Source organism: Ambystoma mexicanum, chromosome 4q, assembly GCF_040938575.1.
Source record: "Ambystoma mexicanum isolate Mex_15411 chromosome 4q, UKY_AmexF1_1, whole genome shotgun sequence".
NCBI classification, from domain to species: domain Eukaryota; kingdom Metazoa; phylum Chordata; class Amphibia; order Caudata; family Ambystomatidae; genus Ambystoma; species Ambystoma mexicanum.
This window is the reverse complement of record NC_090928.1, coordinates 39938241-39956990: the sequence shown is the minus strand read 5'-3', so window position 1 is coordinate 39956990 and position 18750 is coordinate 39938241. Positions and strand designations below refer to the sequence as shown.

Below are 18750 nucleotides of genomic sequence, written 5' to 3'. Positions count from 1 at the left end.
TGTAGAGGGAGACATAGAACACAAGCATCAGGGTACTGTACAATGGTCCCCTAGACAGGAAGCAACAGCAGATGAGTGGCACTGTCATACATCACTCCCATCATGTCCCTCCACAACACATGGGTCAGTGCAGGCAAAACACATACAGTAACAGGCATGGGGCAGGCCATGGACATTGGCATACATGACCAAGGGACTCATGATTCATACAATGTTGGTTTCAAACTCACATGCATCATGGGTCTTTCCATCACATGCACACACCTCACCGTAGTTCCATCCATCTGGCCTCGTGCACCACAGACGCAGTGGATACAAGAATGACTAGGCTGCATCAGTGAATCTGAACATTGTCACAGACATGTGTCATGCATCCATGGCGGTGACAAGTCACAGACACGCAGGTCAGACACACACACATGGACACCATACGTGTACATGGGACCAGCACCCATCCCTCACCCCCACCCATGTCCAGGAACAGAGACTGCCATGCTTCCATGTGTCCATTCCGCACAGAGCCCCCATGTTGCAATAGAACACATCACTGCACTCACATGCCTGACCATGATGTCCCTGCACACACACATACGTACATGGCCTATGTCACACATACAGGCAGGTATCAGACAACCAGCACACTGCAACATGCCCTGTCTCACACAGCAATGCTTGGCCACTTACCGGCCAACTCCAGATGGGTCTGCCTCCGAAGGATCTGGGCGTGGAGCGCTGGGTCTACGCGTTCCAGGACCCTCATCTGGATGTCACTCAGGCGTGCCCGGCCCCCCTCCGCGAGGCGCCGGGCCTTATTGAGGGTCCTGGACCTCAAGTCCTCCCAGCGCTTCTTGATGTGCTTGATGTCGTGGGTTGCCACCCCCTCCGCGTTGATGGCAACCACTACATCGTCCCAGATCCTCTCCCGTCCTTCCTTGTTGGCGCGTGGTCTTCCGAAGAGGGCATCATAATGCCCCAGGACATGCTCCACCAGGACACCAACTTCCTTCTCACTGAAGCTGGTGGCCCTCTGCCTCTCTGGCTGGGGGTCGCCACTGGTCTCAGATGGTGCTTGCCCCGACATGGCGACCCCCGAGGCAGGCGTGGGTGGGCAACTGGGTCCTGGGGCTGGGCTGTGGAGCGATGGTATCCCAGTCGGGAGTCTACTGTTCCAGCAGGGGTGGACACAGCAACTGGACCCCTGCAGATGGCTGATGTGCAGGCACCAAATGGCAGGGCACGGTGGCAGCAGGCAGGCAGGCAGCAGCAGATGGCACGTGGGAGGCTGCTCGGGGCACAGGGGGGGCAGTGATTCGGCCTTCTGGGCAGGAGCGTGGTCTTCCGTGTGTATTCGCGTGGCCAGCTTGATACGGAGTGATTTGGCTCGTGAAAAATCTGCACGTCAGCGTGTAATTCGAGGAAAGGCCCTTAGCGCGTAAGCGCGTCTGCACGCATACGCATTTTCATTGGACCAAAGGCCCTCAGCGCGTGAGCGCGTCTGTGACGTGACGTGCGAGGGTGTATCCCTCATTGCACGTGATGACAGAACACACGTGGATTTCAACCAATCGCGTGTGAAAGTTCACGGCACCCCGGAACACACGTACCCAGCCCAATCGCGTGTAGATTTTCTCGCGCACCCCTGTAATACACGTACCCAGCCCAATCGCGTGTAGAATTTCTCGCGCACCCCTGAAATACACTTACCCTGCTGAAATCGCGTGTGGAACTTCACGCGCACCCCTGAAATACACGCGCCCAGGCTATTCGCGTGTAGAATTACTCGCGCACCCCTGTAATACACGTACCCAGCCCAATCGCGTGTAGAATTTCTCGCGTACCCCTGGAATCCACGTACCCAGGCCAATCGCGTGTAGAATTTCTCGCGCACCCCTGAAATACACGTACCCTGCTGAAATTGCGTGTGGAACTTCACGCGCACTCCTGAAATACACGCGCCCAGGCTATTCGCGTGTAGAATTACTCGCGCACCCCTGTAATACACGTACCCAGCCCAATCGCGTGTAGAATTTCTCGCGCACCCCTGAAATACACGTACCCTGCTGAAATTGCGTGTAGAATTTCTCGCGCACCCCTGAAATACACGCGCCCAGGCTATTCGCGTGTAGAATTTCTCGCGCACCCCTGAAATACACGTACCCTGCTGAAATTGCGTGTAGAATTTCTCGCGCACCCCTGAAATACACGCGCCCAGGCTATTCGCGTGTAGAATTTCTCGCGCACCCCTGAAATACACGCGCCCAGGCTATTCGCGTGTAGAATTTCTCGCGTACCCCTGAAATCCACGTACCCAGGCCAATCGCGTGTAGAATTTCTCGCGCACCCCTGAAATACATGTACCCTGCTGAAATCGCGTGTGGAACTTCACACGCACCCCTGAAATACACGCGCCCAGGCTATTCGCGTGTGGAACTTCACGCGAACCCCTGAAATACACGTCGCACGCTCCCCCAGGCCCGATCGCGTGAATCAGTTCACGCGAACCCCTGAAATACACGTAGCCCGCTCCCCCAGGCCCGATCGCGTGTATAAGTTCACGCGAACCCCTGAAATACACGTAGCACGCTCCCCCAGGCCCGATCGCGTGAATCAGTTCACGCGAACCCCTGAAATACACGTAGCCCGCTCCCCCAGGCCCGATCGCGTGTATAAGTTCACGCGAACCCCTGAAATACACGTAGCCCGCTCCCCCAGGCCCGATCGCGTGAAAAAGTTCACGCGAACCCCTGAAATACACGTAGCACGCTCCCCCAGGCCCGATCGCGTGAAGAAGTTCACGCGAACCCCTGAAATACACGTAGCCCGCTCCCCCAGGCCCGATCGCGTGAGTGACTTCACGTGAACCCCTGGAATACACGTAGCCCGCTTGCCGTGCTGGTACAGGGTTAGCGCAGCCCTTTGCGCTGGATTGGGGATTTTGATGGCTTTTCCCTGCGCGGAAGGCGTTCTTGGGGGCGTAACTGGCGCTGCTGCAAGGTCGCTGCGCCACTATGCGCCACGGCTGGTTTTGGTGGCTGGAATCCATGAATACGCTGTGCGCGGAAATGGGTTTTGGCGCACGCGGCTGGCGCAGGGATTCGCACGCGCACACTGTGCGCCACTTGTGCGCCGAATTCTATGAATTGGCCCCTTAGGGACAAAAAGGAAGCGGTAGTCGACCCGTCTGCTTTTTGTTTTTCTGTTGTATTATTCTACCACTTTGCAGAGTCGACCCCCCGAAAACAAAAAATAGGGAGTACCCAATCTCAAGCATCCCTCTGGGAATAGTACAAAAGGGCATGCACAACATCAAGTGTAGATGGGTTTTCATCGGAGGGCATTTCACAATGCTGGTTCGAGTCGCATTATAGGCAATTCAAGCTTTACAATTGCTGTTTGTAAGATCCCAATCAGAACCATTTTGTGGAAAATGTAACCTTTGTATCGTTACTCAACTACAATTGTACAAATTATATTAAATATTATTTCCACTGACAATATTAACAAATACAATGGATTTCCAAAATAAGTTTTACATTTTGGTAGGACCACGACTTTTTGCCAGTATGTGAGTGACAATGTAGATTTGTGTCTCTTGAACAGAAGACCCCATCCCATACTCTACATTAACAGTCTATTTTATTTTTAAATAACAGAATGAATAGCAATCATTCTATCAGACGTACCTTATCAAGAGACTCAATGCTTTGACCTTTGCATTTGAACACTTTGTCTTTAGAGAGGTTAAATATGTTTTCACTTATACCTACAAAATGGAAAACAGGTCATAGTTAAAATCTATTTCAAATCTGGAATTGATTGAAATACAAAAGAATACGTTTTACATAGATTTTCTTACAGTGAGATAAAAATCTGACAGTAATTACGTTATTATCACTTTGTTGGCAGTCATGGGATTACCACAAGTTTTACTGCACAGCCAAACTATGAGTTTTGTGCCCAAGTAATGGATCAACTTCCATCCAAGTGCTGGAGGTAAACCCACCCTCCACTCTAATGCCAAAAACCTGAGGAATTACCCTGGACGCAGTAGCGTAGGGTGCTTATGATGTGGGGGGAGAATATAGGGCACCAGCAGGAGGCTGGGGTGCGCACTGGGCATACACTGGGCCCCAGTAGGGATCCAGAGGTGGCGGCCCTCCCCTGCCCCCGCCCTGGCTCTGCCACTGCTTGGACGGAATCAGCCCCTGTTGTCATCCCTCCAAATCCCTCATTGCGAGATAAATGGGAACTAACACATCCATACTGCCACTCATCATCTATTCGCAATACTGAATGGCATTATTGGTGACCACCCTACTCTTAATGTGGCCCAAAGAATCAGTTACACTTATTGTTTTCTCCTGAATGCTTGATTTAAAAACACAACCCTCTTCTATACAGATGTGTGCTTTTTAGCTTCTCGACACCTGCGGCAAACCCTGCAAGGTGCACTCCTACACATGGTGGTCTGAGGTTTTAGAAAGGTGCTGTTCTGGATGCTATTTTCCTTTCATGTTCTCTTCCCACGTTAGCCAATGAGTGAGCAGCGTTGGTTTCACTAATATTAAAGTAAGCGTGGATTGTCAATACGGAGTCACCAAAACATTTTGCATCCCTTCGTCCCACGTGCCATACTATTCCAAATGGATACACCGTGTTGCTTATATGTCCTATGTCTTACTCCTGTCGTGCAGATGCTCTAGTTAGTAAATTGGTTTTATTGATTGCCAGAGGTTCCTTTTTCATAACTTTCCATAAAGGTCGCTGTGTGTCACGTGTTTCACTAAGCCCAGGATGTTACCAAAACATTGGCACCTACATATGTTGTCACAAGCCTGCCATTTTGAAGGCCCAAGAGATGCATATCATTTGGATTTTATTGTGACTTTATTCATACTGATGCTACTGAAGATTTCATTTTGCTAGACCAATCAGGCCTTTATGGAGGCCAATTGACACAAGGCTAGACGTCCACTATGATGTGCTATGTCTCTTTCTATTCCTTAAAAGACTTTAATCAAAAGTTTTCTGATTTGGAAATCTTATACAAACATCTACAGGGATCTTGTTGGTAACAAATAGGAAGACGGTCTAGAGAAAAGCAGGATACGTCTCTTAATTAAAATGAAAATCAGATAGGACTTTGCCGGAAAAGAAGGGCGAGTCCTGTCGTCAGTCAGAGTCAGGACTCAAACACTGAGGCTTTGTTTTAAGGTTTTCTTTTGTCAAGTTCACCTAATCTTTACCTAAATATGCAAGCTCAAACCCTATTCTATGAAGGAAAGTCAAAAGGGTGCTTGCCCAGATGTCAGTAAATTAACAAAGTCCTTTGTCCAGAATCCTACTAGAAGCTAACCACTTTCCCTATCTTGCAACAGAAAACTACAAACAAAACAAAGAAAGATTTTGTGGAACTATTAGTCTGGAAGGGATAGCTGCTGGCCCCAACCCTCTCCCTATTGGTGGATGCCTTTGCCCACAGTTCAAGTTCAAGATTGACAGTTATTGGTGTGTGGATAGGAACGCTATTAAGGTGTTCCAGCCAAGCACTCTCTTAGTCTCTTCGCACTCTAGGATTCTTTCAGTCTTTCTTCCTCCCCACTAGGGGGTTCACTCAGTCTCTCCCCACTCTGGGGCTTTTCTCCTTCTCACTTCCCACTCTGGGGTGTTCTCAGTCTCTTCCCCACTCGGAGCGCTTTTCCTCACACTCCCCCATTCTGTTGTGTTCTAAGTCGCTCTCACACTCAGGTTCACTCAGTCTCTCGCCCCTTTGGGGCTCATCCCCTTCTCACTCCTCAGTGTGGGGTGATGTCAGTTTCTCTGTGCTCCAGGACTTTTCCCCTTCTCACTCTCTTCCTCTGGGGTATGTTTCCTCTTTCTTCACTCTGGGTACTCCCAGATTCTGTCCACTCTGTGGCTTTTCTCTTTCTTCAATCCTACTCTGGGGTTTTTCTCTCACAACTTTCCCAAACTATGGATTTCTCTTTCTCTTGCTACTCTTAGGTTCTTGCACTTATTGCTCCCTTCCTCTGGGGTGTTCTTCGTCTTTCCTCAATCTGAGCCTTTTTTCCTCTTCTTCTTTCCTTCGGCCCCCCTCTCCACTGGACCCACCAAATACTTGAGTGCTGTTCCTTGGGAGTGTTGTTGAGTCTCGCTGGTTCTCCGGTCATTGGGGAGCCACTTACATGTCTCTTCTGCCAGGCTCTATGTGAACCTCCCAAGGTTCGACTCTGCCTGGCCACTCGGTCGACATGGAGTCGCCTATGTGACTGTGCTTCATGTCAACCTTGCGTTCCTCCTCTTTCTTGCCCTCACAGCTCGGTCGGTGCAGAGTCACTTATATGACTTCTCAGCTGGGATCTGCGTTGTCCTACAAAGACTCTTTCTTGTTCCCTCAGATCGGTTGGGGCAGAGTCGCTTATGCGTCTTTCTGGCTGGGCTTGGTGCCATTCTGCCAAGACACACTCTCGTTCTCTTGGCTTGGTTGGAGCAGGCTTGATAACGCGGCTTCTCCACTTGGTTCTGAGTCATCCTACTGAGAGTACCTCTTGTTCTCACAGCTTGTTTAGGAGTAGAGTTTATTATGCGGCTTCTGGGTTATTAAGATAACATTGTTCTCCTCGTGGGGGAATGCAAGCTGGTGAATACCTTCTGTTATTGTTAACACAATTGTGAAAATGTTAATTTCTCCTTTCCTTGTTTATTGGAGGGTGCTCCAATACAGCAGTGTTTATTAAATCTTCATAAGATGAGGTCACCAGTTTTAATGAAGTATAATTTACAGCCAATTACAGATGACAGCTCATATCCCAATCTACGTTCATTCCTGTCGGGTACATAGAATTCAATTGGTCAATCCAAAACAGTTCCCGCTGTAATAACAATTTTGCCATGTTTCCTCCTCTTCTTGACAATGTTACATGTTCCAAAATAATGAATATGATTTGGGCTATTGAATGCGATTCCCTTAAAAAATGCTGGGCTACCGGTGAACGGTCATTCTTTAGTCTAATGTTTGACTTATGTTCGGACCAGCAATCTTCGCTTTCCCATAGATGATATTTTTGGAGTTGCAAGTAGATGTGTGTCGTAATTTGATCTTGTATCCTCTGTGGGGATGGTTAATGTATTCCCCCTTGATTAAATTATTGCAATTATTGCAGTTGTTACAAGCGACTGTTCCTTTGTATTTTGGATTTGTAGTTCTTTTAGCTGAGAAATCTGCTCTAATTAGATTAGCTCGTATGGACCTACTTTTGCTGTAGGCAAATAGTGGCGGAGTAGGCAACAGTTTTGCCAAAGTTGGATCCAATGTAAGAATTTTCTAATGTTTCTGCACAATCGAAGGCCTTAAACGAGAGAGCCTCCAAATTGGCCCTGGGTCGATCATCTTCAAAGTCTCCAAGTATGACACCATCAATCGAAGGCCTTAAACGAGAGAGCCTCCAAATTGGCCCTGGGTCGATCATCTTCAAAGTCTCCAAGTATGACACCATCAAAAATCCAACCCGACAAAAAGAGCTCAATGGCTGATAAAACGCCAGAGACGGATAAAAACAGTCTAAAATACTCTGTAAAAGATCCTACTTGGGGAGAGACTCCTGTCATTCTTCTTCTTCCCCATTGAAGAAGAAGAAGAAGAGAAAGAGAAGCAAGAGAAGGCATTAGTTGACGGCCTCATCCCCAGAAAGACAGTTATAGTTCCCATCTAAATCCATCTCGGTACAAAAATGGGAATGGTTTTGCATCAAGATGATGGAGGTCTTTGAGAAAGCGGGCCCCCCCTGTTCACTTTCCTTCCAGGAAGAAGACTTCTGAGCCCACCGCCCCAGTGAGGGCTGGCAGGCACTCGACTGACCAACCTTCTTGTGAGCTGAAGAGCCAGAGACCAGTGAAATTCTCGATCTGAATGTTGACGCCTTTGGTGGTTGATGCATTCTTTGCACAGTCCTTATGAAATTATAGAGATAGGGAACCTGCATTTACAAAGTAGCCCAACCAGACAGAAAACATAAAATCCATCTATATCACATAAATCTCTTGAAAGAGTAAAAAGAGAACTCATCAGTCACCCATGCCAAAGTACTAGCCTATCTGGTTCCCAAAGAGATAGATAACTTTGAATTAATCCCCCTGAGCTATCTATCCAACAACAAGAAGACTTAAAAGACGTGATAGACTCATTCCCCTGATGTATTCTTAGAAAACCCATGAAGAGTAAAAGCCATATACCACTATATTAGAACACCTAAAGGTAAATTGGTTCATCTAAGGCCATATCGACTCCCAGAAGCCCGTAATGCAGATAGTGATTGAGGAAGTTAACAAAATGTTAAAAGCCAATATTATTGAACCATCTTTAAGACCATGGTCCTCTCCTATTGTATTGGTCACCTAACCTGACCGTTCCTGGAGATGCTGCATAGACTTCCGTCAAGTTAATGCCATTTTAGACTTCGATGCATATCCCATGCCTCGCATTGATGACCTAATTGATAAACTCAGAGCAGTCACCTTTCTATCTTTCCTAGATTTAACCAAAGGGTACTGGCAAGTTCTCTTATACGAACCAGATAAGGAAAACAAAACGTGTTTTCAACACCTGTAGGACTATTTCAATTTTGGCTTACACAGTGCACCAGCCACCTTCAAATGCTTCATTGATCAAATTTTACAACCCTACTCTGATTTCTGTGGAGCTTACATTGACGATATTGTCATTCATAGTAAGACCTCGGAGGGCCATCTCTCCCATCTTTTTACCATCATGAAAGTCCTCAGAAAAGATGGCCTAACTGAAAACCCAGCTAAGTGTCAATCGGCCCAATCAGCCATGAAATACCTAGGCTTCTTCGTAGGGAATGGGAATATACAGCCCCAACATGAGAAAGTAAAAGCTGTTTTAGATACACTTACCCCTAAGACCAAAAGAGATCTTAGAGCTTTTCTTGAGTTAATAGGATATTACTGTAGGTTTATCCCCAACCTTTCAGATAAAATAGCCTGCTTAACAAATAAACTTCAAAATGCTGAACCTCAGAAACTTCAGTGGAATGAAGAGGATGAGATATGCTACAACACCCTGAAACAAACTCTGTGCCAAAACCAATCCTAAAGGTAGTTGACTTATCTAAAGAGCTCATTTTACAAACGGATGCCTCCCTTACAGTATTAGGAGCAGTCCTATCCCAGGTTTGTGATGGATTAGAACATCCTATACTTTTCACCAGCTGCAAACTGTTTCCACAGGAAAAATATTATTCCATATTAGAGCTAGAGGCCCTGGCCATCAAATGGGCCATAATCCAGCTTAGATACTACCATTTAGGATAAAAATGTACACTTGTTAAAGATCACTCAACCCTAGGTTGGATTAGCCAACGCAAAGAGTCTAATCCTTGTGTCATGCAATGGTTTCTAGACCTATACCCCTCTTGTTTTACAGTGGAACATTGAAAAGGAAAAGACCAGGGAAATGTAGATTGTCATTCCCGGTTCCCCTGTAAAACAAATGTGGCTCCATCGCATGGAGGAAGGGTATGTGAGAAACCTGATGGTGTCTCCCTGACCTGTCCCCGGAGTTCTGTCATTCAGGCGACCAGGACACGCCCATCGCTATTGCATCCATTTCCTGAGGGGTTGTCCAGTGAGGGAGGATCCCCTGGATGGGGATAAACAGGGAGTGGAGGTGGGACACTGACAGGTGAGACCAAGTATCCCCCTTCGTCCGACAACTTTTCCCCGACCTTCCATGTAGGATACACAAACACAAATACCTTTGCATACTCCAATGGACGACAGACTAACACTCGAGCTATTTACCGGACATGTCCCAACACCAGGGTCAGGCAAAGTCAGGCAATTGACCAGAACCACACACACCTGACGGCTCTTTCCCTTCCCCAGAGGGATAAAAGGTGGAGCAATAGAGCACAATACGCGCAAGGCAGACCGCACGTCCAGGGAGCTAACTCAGCACGGCAGTTCAAGAGGAGGAGAAAGACGGCGCATACCGAGAGGTTGACAAGGAGAGAAGCAACCTTGCCCTTTCCGATCACGGCCCATGAAACCTCTGCAGAACGAATTGTAAGACTGCAAATAATAGCCAGCGTGTGTTGCAGCAGATGTCAACAACAGACGAGACCCTCCTTCGCTGATAACCAAGCCGGGCAGATACGCTTGTCTCTGTGGTACCAACCTTGACTCCAACAAAAGAGTAGATCAAGTGGTTCCTCATAGCCGGTGAGTCGAGGGGAGAGTCGATAAGAAACCGAACTGTGTTGAACGAAAAATAGAAAACGGCTTATTGAACTTTGAAAGCATAAAGATCGATTAATGTGAAAGGGGGCAAACAGCAAGAGAGGAGCCAGGCACCGCGTGGGTGTTCACTCAGGAAACATTACTTGATTATTAAAACTACCGAAACTAGAAGGCCTTGGGAAAGGTGAGAAGAGGGGTCAAAGTGGTCATAGAGAGGTCTTGTAAAATCCTCTGTACAGTCAAAAGTCTTAGACCGACAGATGGTTGTGAAGCTAAAAGAAGTGAATCCCGCATCGTAAGAGTTCAATGAGAAAAGGTGTGATTGACAGATTGGCAAATGTGAACCTGAATGAGAGGTGCCGATAAAGACGGGACAAAGTCTAAAGTCCCGAAATACAGTATGTTGACAAGAATGAAACTGGCCGACGGATGTCCACAGTGAACTGTTGAGAAAGACATTAAGATTCGTGAGTGTCACAAAGAAAATAGTGTTGAAAGCCATAGTGAACCTGGCGGAGAGAGGCTGAAAATTGAGAAAGGTCCGAATCCCAGAAGAGAGCGACTCAGGGGTGGAAAAAGACATCACCCAATATATACGTGAAGAGGAATTCTTTGTTTATTAAATGAATACATCAGGCCCATGGCGGCAAGAGACTTTTTGATTGAAAAGAAACTTAACCACTGAATGTTCTGATTGCTGAAAGTGTTACTGTTAATGGTGCTGGGAAAGCTTGAATGTGTGCTGTGCTCCAAAGTCCCACCTTGTCCCGTGCTGAAAATGTGGGGAAGGGAGAACTCAAGTACTGACTTATTATTTGTGAACACTTCCTCCTTTCTTAAGAACATTATCCCACACTTCTTTTTGCATTTAGCGTAAGGATTGGCAATAGGGTTTTCTTAGTATAGGCCCTTTTATTTGACACAACGCCACTAGGACTGCCTTATTATTATTTGATGGTCAAAGCTTGCTCCCATCTTAAATTTAGGTTTAGATTAGGCATTTTTCCAACCTACCTTTGCGGTTTAATAATCACCCTTGAACTGTGATCACTTGTGTCTGTCTTTACTTTTGCCACCATGAGTTCCTTACACATGTTAAATGGAGAGAACAATGAATGTATGAATACAACAACATTTAAAAACCATTTAATTTAGAGCACCACTAAACTGTTGAATTATTATTAGGAAAACTAGATTGCATAGAAACGAGAAAGCAGGATGCAGGAGCTACCTGTGGGGAAACCAAGATGATGATACAGATCTTTAATTGGTACCAGTTTATTCAGGAGTTGGGTTAGACCCATGCCTAGGGGAATTAGGGGAAACTCTCAGACTAAAGACAGATTCTATATTAACAGTGTCAAGATGGGCTCATGAAACAAGTAGTTCTCGGTTTCTGAATCTCCAGTATATCAACTCAAAGTAATGCCTAATCTTGATACTTCCCGAACCACCCAGGACATCCTGTGCTACAAAGGAAATTATCAAAAGATGTGCCAACATAAAGTCTTCAAACCTAGTCTTGAGAGTATTTAGCCTATGGGCTGCCCTAATCTAATAAACCAATGTTCCAAGGATTGGACAAAGCAAACAGTTTTTACATACTATTCTTAACATCCCTCTCTTAGCTAATCAAATCAAACAAACAAGGGTTCCAGGGTAGGCTCCATTATTCTCTTCTTAGGCCTCAATCGGACCTTGCAATAATCCCTTATAAGGTTCTCCCTGCTCTCAGGTCTCCAGGGTTCACTTGAGTTCTCTCCTAGACCTTCGCCTGCTCAATTTTCGCATTAGGTCTCTCCTAGAGCATATATTTCTCAGGGCCCTGAGCAGATCCTTCCTGGAACTAGTGTACTCACAAAATTCATGATAGGAGAAGTCCCTAATGAGCCTTGGCTTCAGGATTCAAGACAAGTCACTCCCGAACCTTGGCTTCATGATTCATGACAGGTCCTTCCTGAATATTGGCTTTAAAATTCACAGTAGGTCATTCCTGAACCTTAGCTTTAAGATTCATGACAGGTCCCTCCTTGAAACTGGCTTGGCTTTAATGTAGTAATTATCCATCCCCATCTTCAGGGTCTTTATAGTTAGCGGCAAATCTCTGGGCTCATGTGCCACAGGGCTCAGTCCTTCTTTATGGGTCGCTGGAAGAAATCCTTTGGCTCTGGCTTTCCAATTCTGGCTTGAGACTAGAGAGGGGCTGTTGGGCCCGTCAACTCTGCCTTCTTTCCCCTGTGCTTGGCAGCTCCCTGCCCTACATCCAGCTTCCACAGGATTGCACTGCCAGGCACCAGTCCTTCCAGTTTTCCCCTCCCCAGGACCTCTCCTTGTATCATTCCTCCAAATGAATATTGCCAGCCCTTTTATGCCCGGGTGTTTTGTAATGCTGACTCAGATTGATTCCTACCTGTTGCTCCTGTATTCTCTCCTCGGATTAACTATTTCTCTCATGACCTTTTATTCTCCTCGTTCTCAGATTACTCTTTGAGGACAGTGATTATTTTAGGGGAAATTGCTTCTATTAGGGTTTAATTGGAACTGCAAGATTTTATAAGCATTAGCAACGATAACTTGGAAGTCTGTGTGTTAAGTTTGCCAGCTCATCTGAGTTCTGTGATCTTCCTCTTTTGGAAGGTTTGTTGATCTGCTCAATGGCATCCTTTGCTCCTGCATGTGGTGGTCTGTGAACTGAATTCCTGTGGTTGAATGACAGGCTGGATTGCCTTGGAAGAAGTTACCATCTCTCTTTGGAACTCCTGGTGCATGTACATGATCCTGTGCCCTATGTGCACATATTCTCCCAAGTAAGTGGGTTACTGGGCAATGTAGTCCACCATAGCAGTGGCAGCCGAATGCTGCAACACAGGCCCAGGAACGAAATCAAGCACACTCCTTCTACAAGGTGGACCAAGCACCCGTTAGGCTCTCTCCAATCAGCCTCTGGGTGCACATCAAGTAGTGGCCGGGTCAACCCCATCTTCTGTGTGTGATTCCTCTCATACAGGAGTGTGCAGAGTTCCTCTACCTAATCACATACCACATTCCAAGAACTCTCTGACTCTATTTCAAAAGTAGGATATGTATCAAATCCCAAGCAGGTGTGAAAAAGCTGAGATGCAAACGTCACAATCTCCAAGGTGTGGCAGATCAGATGATCGACGCGGCCACTCGGTGGACTTGTTTCACAATATTTTATTAAAGTAACACTAGAAATCCTATTGTTCCCTATTGTTATTGGTGGTCCCTGCCTATGGTACGAACTCATGTGCTTGTCTGTCAGTCGTGAATGTCCAAAGAAATTATTCTGCTGTCCAAAACTACCCTAACGGACCCTACCACTATGCAAATCAACTTAGGTTAGGAGAATAGCTCCCTTCCCCTGAGGCTACTTCTAGTACCAGTCTGTAGGATTCTTCCTTAATACCTAGTCTTTGTGATTTCTTGAATCCTTGAATCAGTCTCTGTAACTCTTCAAATGCACTATTGACTGTTCTTTCCTCCTTAGGATTCACTTTTAGAGCGCTTTTGTAAGATCTATATTCTTGGTTGCTGGTTTTAACATGTTCTTGGAAATTATTATTTCCCTGATAGGCTTTCCCTCCTGGGCAATTATAGTCCAGCTTGTTCTGCTCTACCTGACTTTACATATACTTAATTTGCCTAGTTCATCTGAGCTCTGGCTCATAACACTCCTTCTCTTTCATATAATATTCTTCTTGTATAGAATATTGAGTTTCCTTTCCTTTTTCCCAGCAAACTGTTATCCAGTGTTCTTTTCTCTCTTTATTTAGATTGTCAGCAGTTTCTTCTGTCAGAATGCTTTATGTTCATATCTTCAATTCTTAATTTTTACTGGTACGAGTTGTTCGTACATGATCATGATTCCCTCTGGGCCTCTTGTTATTCCTGTTCTCCCTGTTACCGTCAGTTGAGAAGGAGAACCTCTTCGGGAGCCCTGTTCATCAGGGATCTTCTTTCTTGTACCACACCATCGTTGGTTTCTTTTCATCGTTATTCTCTTCTTCCTTGCAGCATCTCGGTCTCTCTGTGCCTAACCACACACCCTGCTGCTCTATGCTTGCAGTGGTGTTGGCGATGGTTTGTGGACCAGCTGTCCACCATGGATCTCTTGTGGTCTTGCCACCAACTTCGCATGGGTTCCTTCCCTGTCGGCTTCTCCGTCTTTGGATTCACCATGCCTCTGGCATCCAGTTCTTCACTTTCATACGTTTTTTAAACTCACAGGCTTCTTGGCTTCTGCTCACTCCTCCCTCTCTCTCCTCAGGTGTTATGCAGCTTGTTGCCTTCCTGTACCAGTGCATACATTCCTCTCTTTCTCCAGATGTTTCGCAGCTCTGGGCCTTCCCTTGCCTGCGTGTGCTCTCCTCTCTCTCTCTCTCTCTCTCTCTCTCTCTCTCTCTCTCTCTCTCTCTTTCTCTCTCTCTCTCTCTCTCTATTATTTGTTGGGTACACGTTATTTAACGTACTCGTCCCAGTGGATTGGACATCTTGATTTAAAGGGACATGTTCTCTTTCCATGTGGAAATAACATCTCTTAAGTGTTTCTTCATCCCTGTCTTGATAGTTAAGTCTCTGATATTTTAGAGCATCCCATGTAGGCCATGGTGTGCACAGCTGGAGGGAGTTCCACCCAGGAGCGGGAGTCCTTGTCACCTAAGGGGGAGTCTCTCCCGGTGAGGTTCTACTTGCCCCTACCCCTATGGAGGGTATTGCAGAGAGGGCTCCAATGCCTAGCCTCACAGGGGGAAAATTCCCTCGATTTGTCGCATACCCTTCCCCTTATCTCTGTGGATTCCCTTCTCCTGTTTGAAGGTAGCTCTTTATTCCTTATTCTTAGGCATGTGTTCCTGTTCTCTCTGGGTCTGGAGACCTGATGTCCCCCAGTTCCATATGGGGATGTCTGAGAATTTGATGGAGGGTTCCCAAGTTTGTTAAGGAGAGTATGGAGGACTCTCTGGCAGGTATCAACAGTTCACTGAAAATCGGAGAGTCTGTGTCTATAATTATCTCCTCGGGCAGACGAGGCACTACTCCTGTTTTCATAGTCATTGGTTTATATCTAACCTTCAGGGACAAAGGTACCTTAAGATCGGTCTCCACATCTCTAGGAACGCAAGTTATTTTTACGTGTTGACTACCCTTCATGTCCTCAGGAAACAGGAAGCTGGCTCTGACTGCCGTTTGTTTTTTCCCTGAGTCTATGAGTGCATAATCCCTCACCTCATTTACTTGCACTTTCTCATGGATCTTAAAAAGGTGTGGCCCACATTAGTACAATCCGGAATTATCAGGCTCTAACCCTGATTCTTCTTTTCCTTCTTCCCATGGCTCTGCTGTTAGCCATCCTATTTTCATGGGTTCTTCTAGATTGTATTTGGGACAAAACCCACATGAGAAACAGAGGGGTTGTGAGGAAGTGAGTTTTCATTCTCCCTCTTTCTTCTCTAGCTGGTAGGTGAGATTTCATTTTTGGGACTTTTATGGGCTTCTTCCTCACTTGGATTTTCTCAGGGTGGAATACTTTGGACTCTTTATATTGTTCGGGTGACATGAACTTGGGGTTGAATTTAATCTCTTTCCACCCTTCTACTGGTGTCCCTATGTGTTTCAGATATTTCGTGGCCTCTGAGTGGGCTTGGGCTACCTGTATTGCCCTCTCCAGCGAGGGTTTGTGCTCCTGTAAAATGGCTTGTTGCAAGGATGGAGGGAGAGCACTAATACATTCTTCTAATGCTAGGGCCTCAAGGACCTCTGATAGTGTTTTCCTCCCCAGCCATTGAGGATGAGCATTCTGAATGCATCCTGTCAACTGTAATGGGCTTTCATTGGGCAGAAGATGGATTTCTCTGAATTTTAATCAATAAAAATACTCTGTCCCACCCGCTCTTGTGCCCTTTTGGTTTCAAGAAACACAGTAGTCCAAAGGGATCAGCGTTCTAATAGGAAGCTTTCAAATCCCCTTTGAACAATGGGGCTAGATAATCCCTCATCCCAGTTAAACTGGGTAGCAAGCTTTTTTAAATTTACAAAGAATGCACCCAAATCCTCCCCATCCTAGTAAGGTTGTAATATACCATGTGGAACTATGCGGGGTTGAGGACTCATTCTTACCTGTCCTAATCCTTCCTGGAGTCGCTTATCTATCTGTATCTAATGGGCCTCAAGGGTAGTCATGGTGAGGTTGGAGCTACCCTCAGCTACCGAGGTTTGGGAATTTTTGCATCCGGCTTCCTCCCACTCGTCTGGATTTTCAATGACCTCTTGGTTATTTTCTAATCCTTCTTCCAGATCTGAATCACCCAGTCATTTTGCATTCAGAGGAGTAGATGTTACTCTCTCAGGTGGAACAAGGGACTTCCTTCTCTCTAAGCCAGGATGTTTACCTAACAATCCTATGGGTGGAGGATTATCAATGGATGTCACCCCTTGGAAGGGTGTGAGTTGTATCTATCTCTGGATTTACAATCCCACTTCTGACATGATATGTGGCCGGTCAGAAGAAGAATGCGGACACTCGAAGGACATGTTTCACAAGATTTTATTAAAGTAACATTATAAGGCCTAGCTTTACCCTATTGCCATAGGTGGTCCCTATGATGCCAAATCATATATCAATCGACAGTATGGTACAAAGGTCATGTTTCTCTCTGTGATGGTGAACTAAATAATGACTTGGGTAGAAGGGAATGTGATACGTTTATTCTTAATGTTGCTTGGCGCAGACTAAACTGATTGTTTTCCTTGGTAGAATAGTTCAGATTATCAGATGGCATTCAGACAGATCTGCTTTACATTTGGAGTCCTGCAGAAGAACCTACTTGATATGAGAGTGAATGCATTGATATGTCTGTTACACTCCAGGTCCCCAGACTCATTGGCATGGGGAAAAGACAGTTTCTCAATTCCATCAGCAACGCCATGGTTGTTTGCATTCCCTCTTTTTGAGCGAGAGAGAGAAAGAGAGAGAGAGGGAGGTATAATTGATTCCACTGGTTCCATTCTGGATCAAGAGTCCTTAGTTTCCTGTCCTTGTGAGCATGCAGGCTAACAGGAATTGATGTTGAATGTGGTTCTCCACCTCTGACTTATCTCGTGTTGATGGATCAGAAACTGGCCCAGCTTAGTTAGATTGTTGAGGACGAAGAATTTAACAAATCTTAGAGATTGTCTGACCAGGCAGCTTTCACAGTTCAGCAGTTGAGGAGCCTTTCGCCAGAGTGTATATTCTCATTACGGTACGTTGTCTTAGAGATAGGAGATGGAGTGTGAGTTACTCCCTTCACAGCGCAAGTCCTCTAAGATTCTTGATTTTCTTATTGGAAGGGGTTTACGAGGGATTAGCATTTTTCATACTTTAAAATCAGTGAACTGAAATCAATCCCTTTAAATTTCCCATGGGGGTTAGGGGTGGCTGGAGGTTTTGTCCTCATTGGTTCCCAGGCATTTGAAATGATCTATTCGGTTGACTCCTGATCTCTTAGGATTGGTTGATTAATAAACAATGTTTTTGGTGGCTGCATCGTTACTGTAAACACTGAGGTCACTTGGGTCATTGGTGTACTTTCTTCCACATTTCAATACCCCTTCAGATACTCTAGATTTGCATACTGGTCCAAAGTTCCTACCAAAACCTATTCATTTAACTTGAAGCAGGAGGTCTTCCTGAGAAGGTGTCTCTGTGTTGCCTTGATTCGAAATAGCCGTGTTATTGAATCTGAGCAGGTCAGAGGCATATTGGAAACATGACCATTTGTTTGTAACTTTTGGGGTGATCGGAAACAACTGAAACCCTCTGTAACTTCTTTGAATGGATAGATTAGATTGGTAATCAGTAAGGCCTATGATTTGAAAGTTGGCAGGTGTTCTCCTTCCCAACTATACAAGGTCATTCAACTATTTAACAATCTTTGCTCTGCTATCAAATCTCCACTCACCTGGCATACAGACATCCAACTGGAGTGATAATCCCAGAGTTCTGCCCCCTGTGCTCCCTTCTTAGGTCGAGGCTATCGAAGGCCCCCTTTTTTATGGTTTCAAGGCAGAGACCTGGGCATACGCTGACACTGTCAGGACTCATGACCAGATTCAGATGAAATTGGTGGGAGAGGCTCTTTTCTGTACCACAATCAATGTTACTGCACTGATGGCATTGGCATACTTGGCTTGAATGTCTGCATTATTAAATTAACAGGTGCTGCAAGATTTATGGTCTTGTGGTGGTGTTCATGACTGTGCTGACAAGACAGGATAATGCTAGGTATATTCTAAAACTAGTGACAAATGTGACAAAGGGTGAAGTCCATGGGTAATGTCTGGCTTCCTTGTGGTAATCCTGATTACACTGGACCTCTTCGCTCATCCCAGTAATCATGCCTCACCCACTGTTCACCTACATGGTTCATGTCATTTTGCTAAGGGCAAGTACATGGAATGAGGATTACCACATGTGATCTGGGTGTTAGCATC

The 18750-nt window shown here is 45.8% G+C and overlaps 1 protein-coding gene across 1 annotated transcript in view; it reads right to left on the bottom strand.

Moving 5' to 3' along the window:
• The window catches only part of LOC138467436 (FERM domain-containing protein 6-like), a 316289-nt gene that overhangs the window by 12998 nt on the left and 284541 nt on the right, over positions 1–18750 (bottom strand). The window contains exon 12 of the mRNA XM_069607409.1: positions 3684–3763. Coding sequence (XP_069463510.1) covers positions 3684–3763 — 80 coding nt within the window. The remainder of the gene's footprint in view (positions 1–3683; positions 3764–18750) is intronic.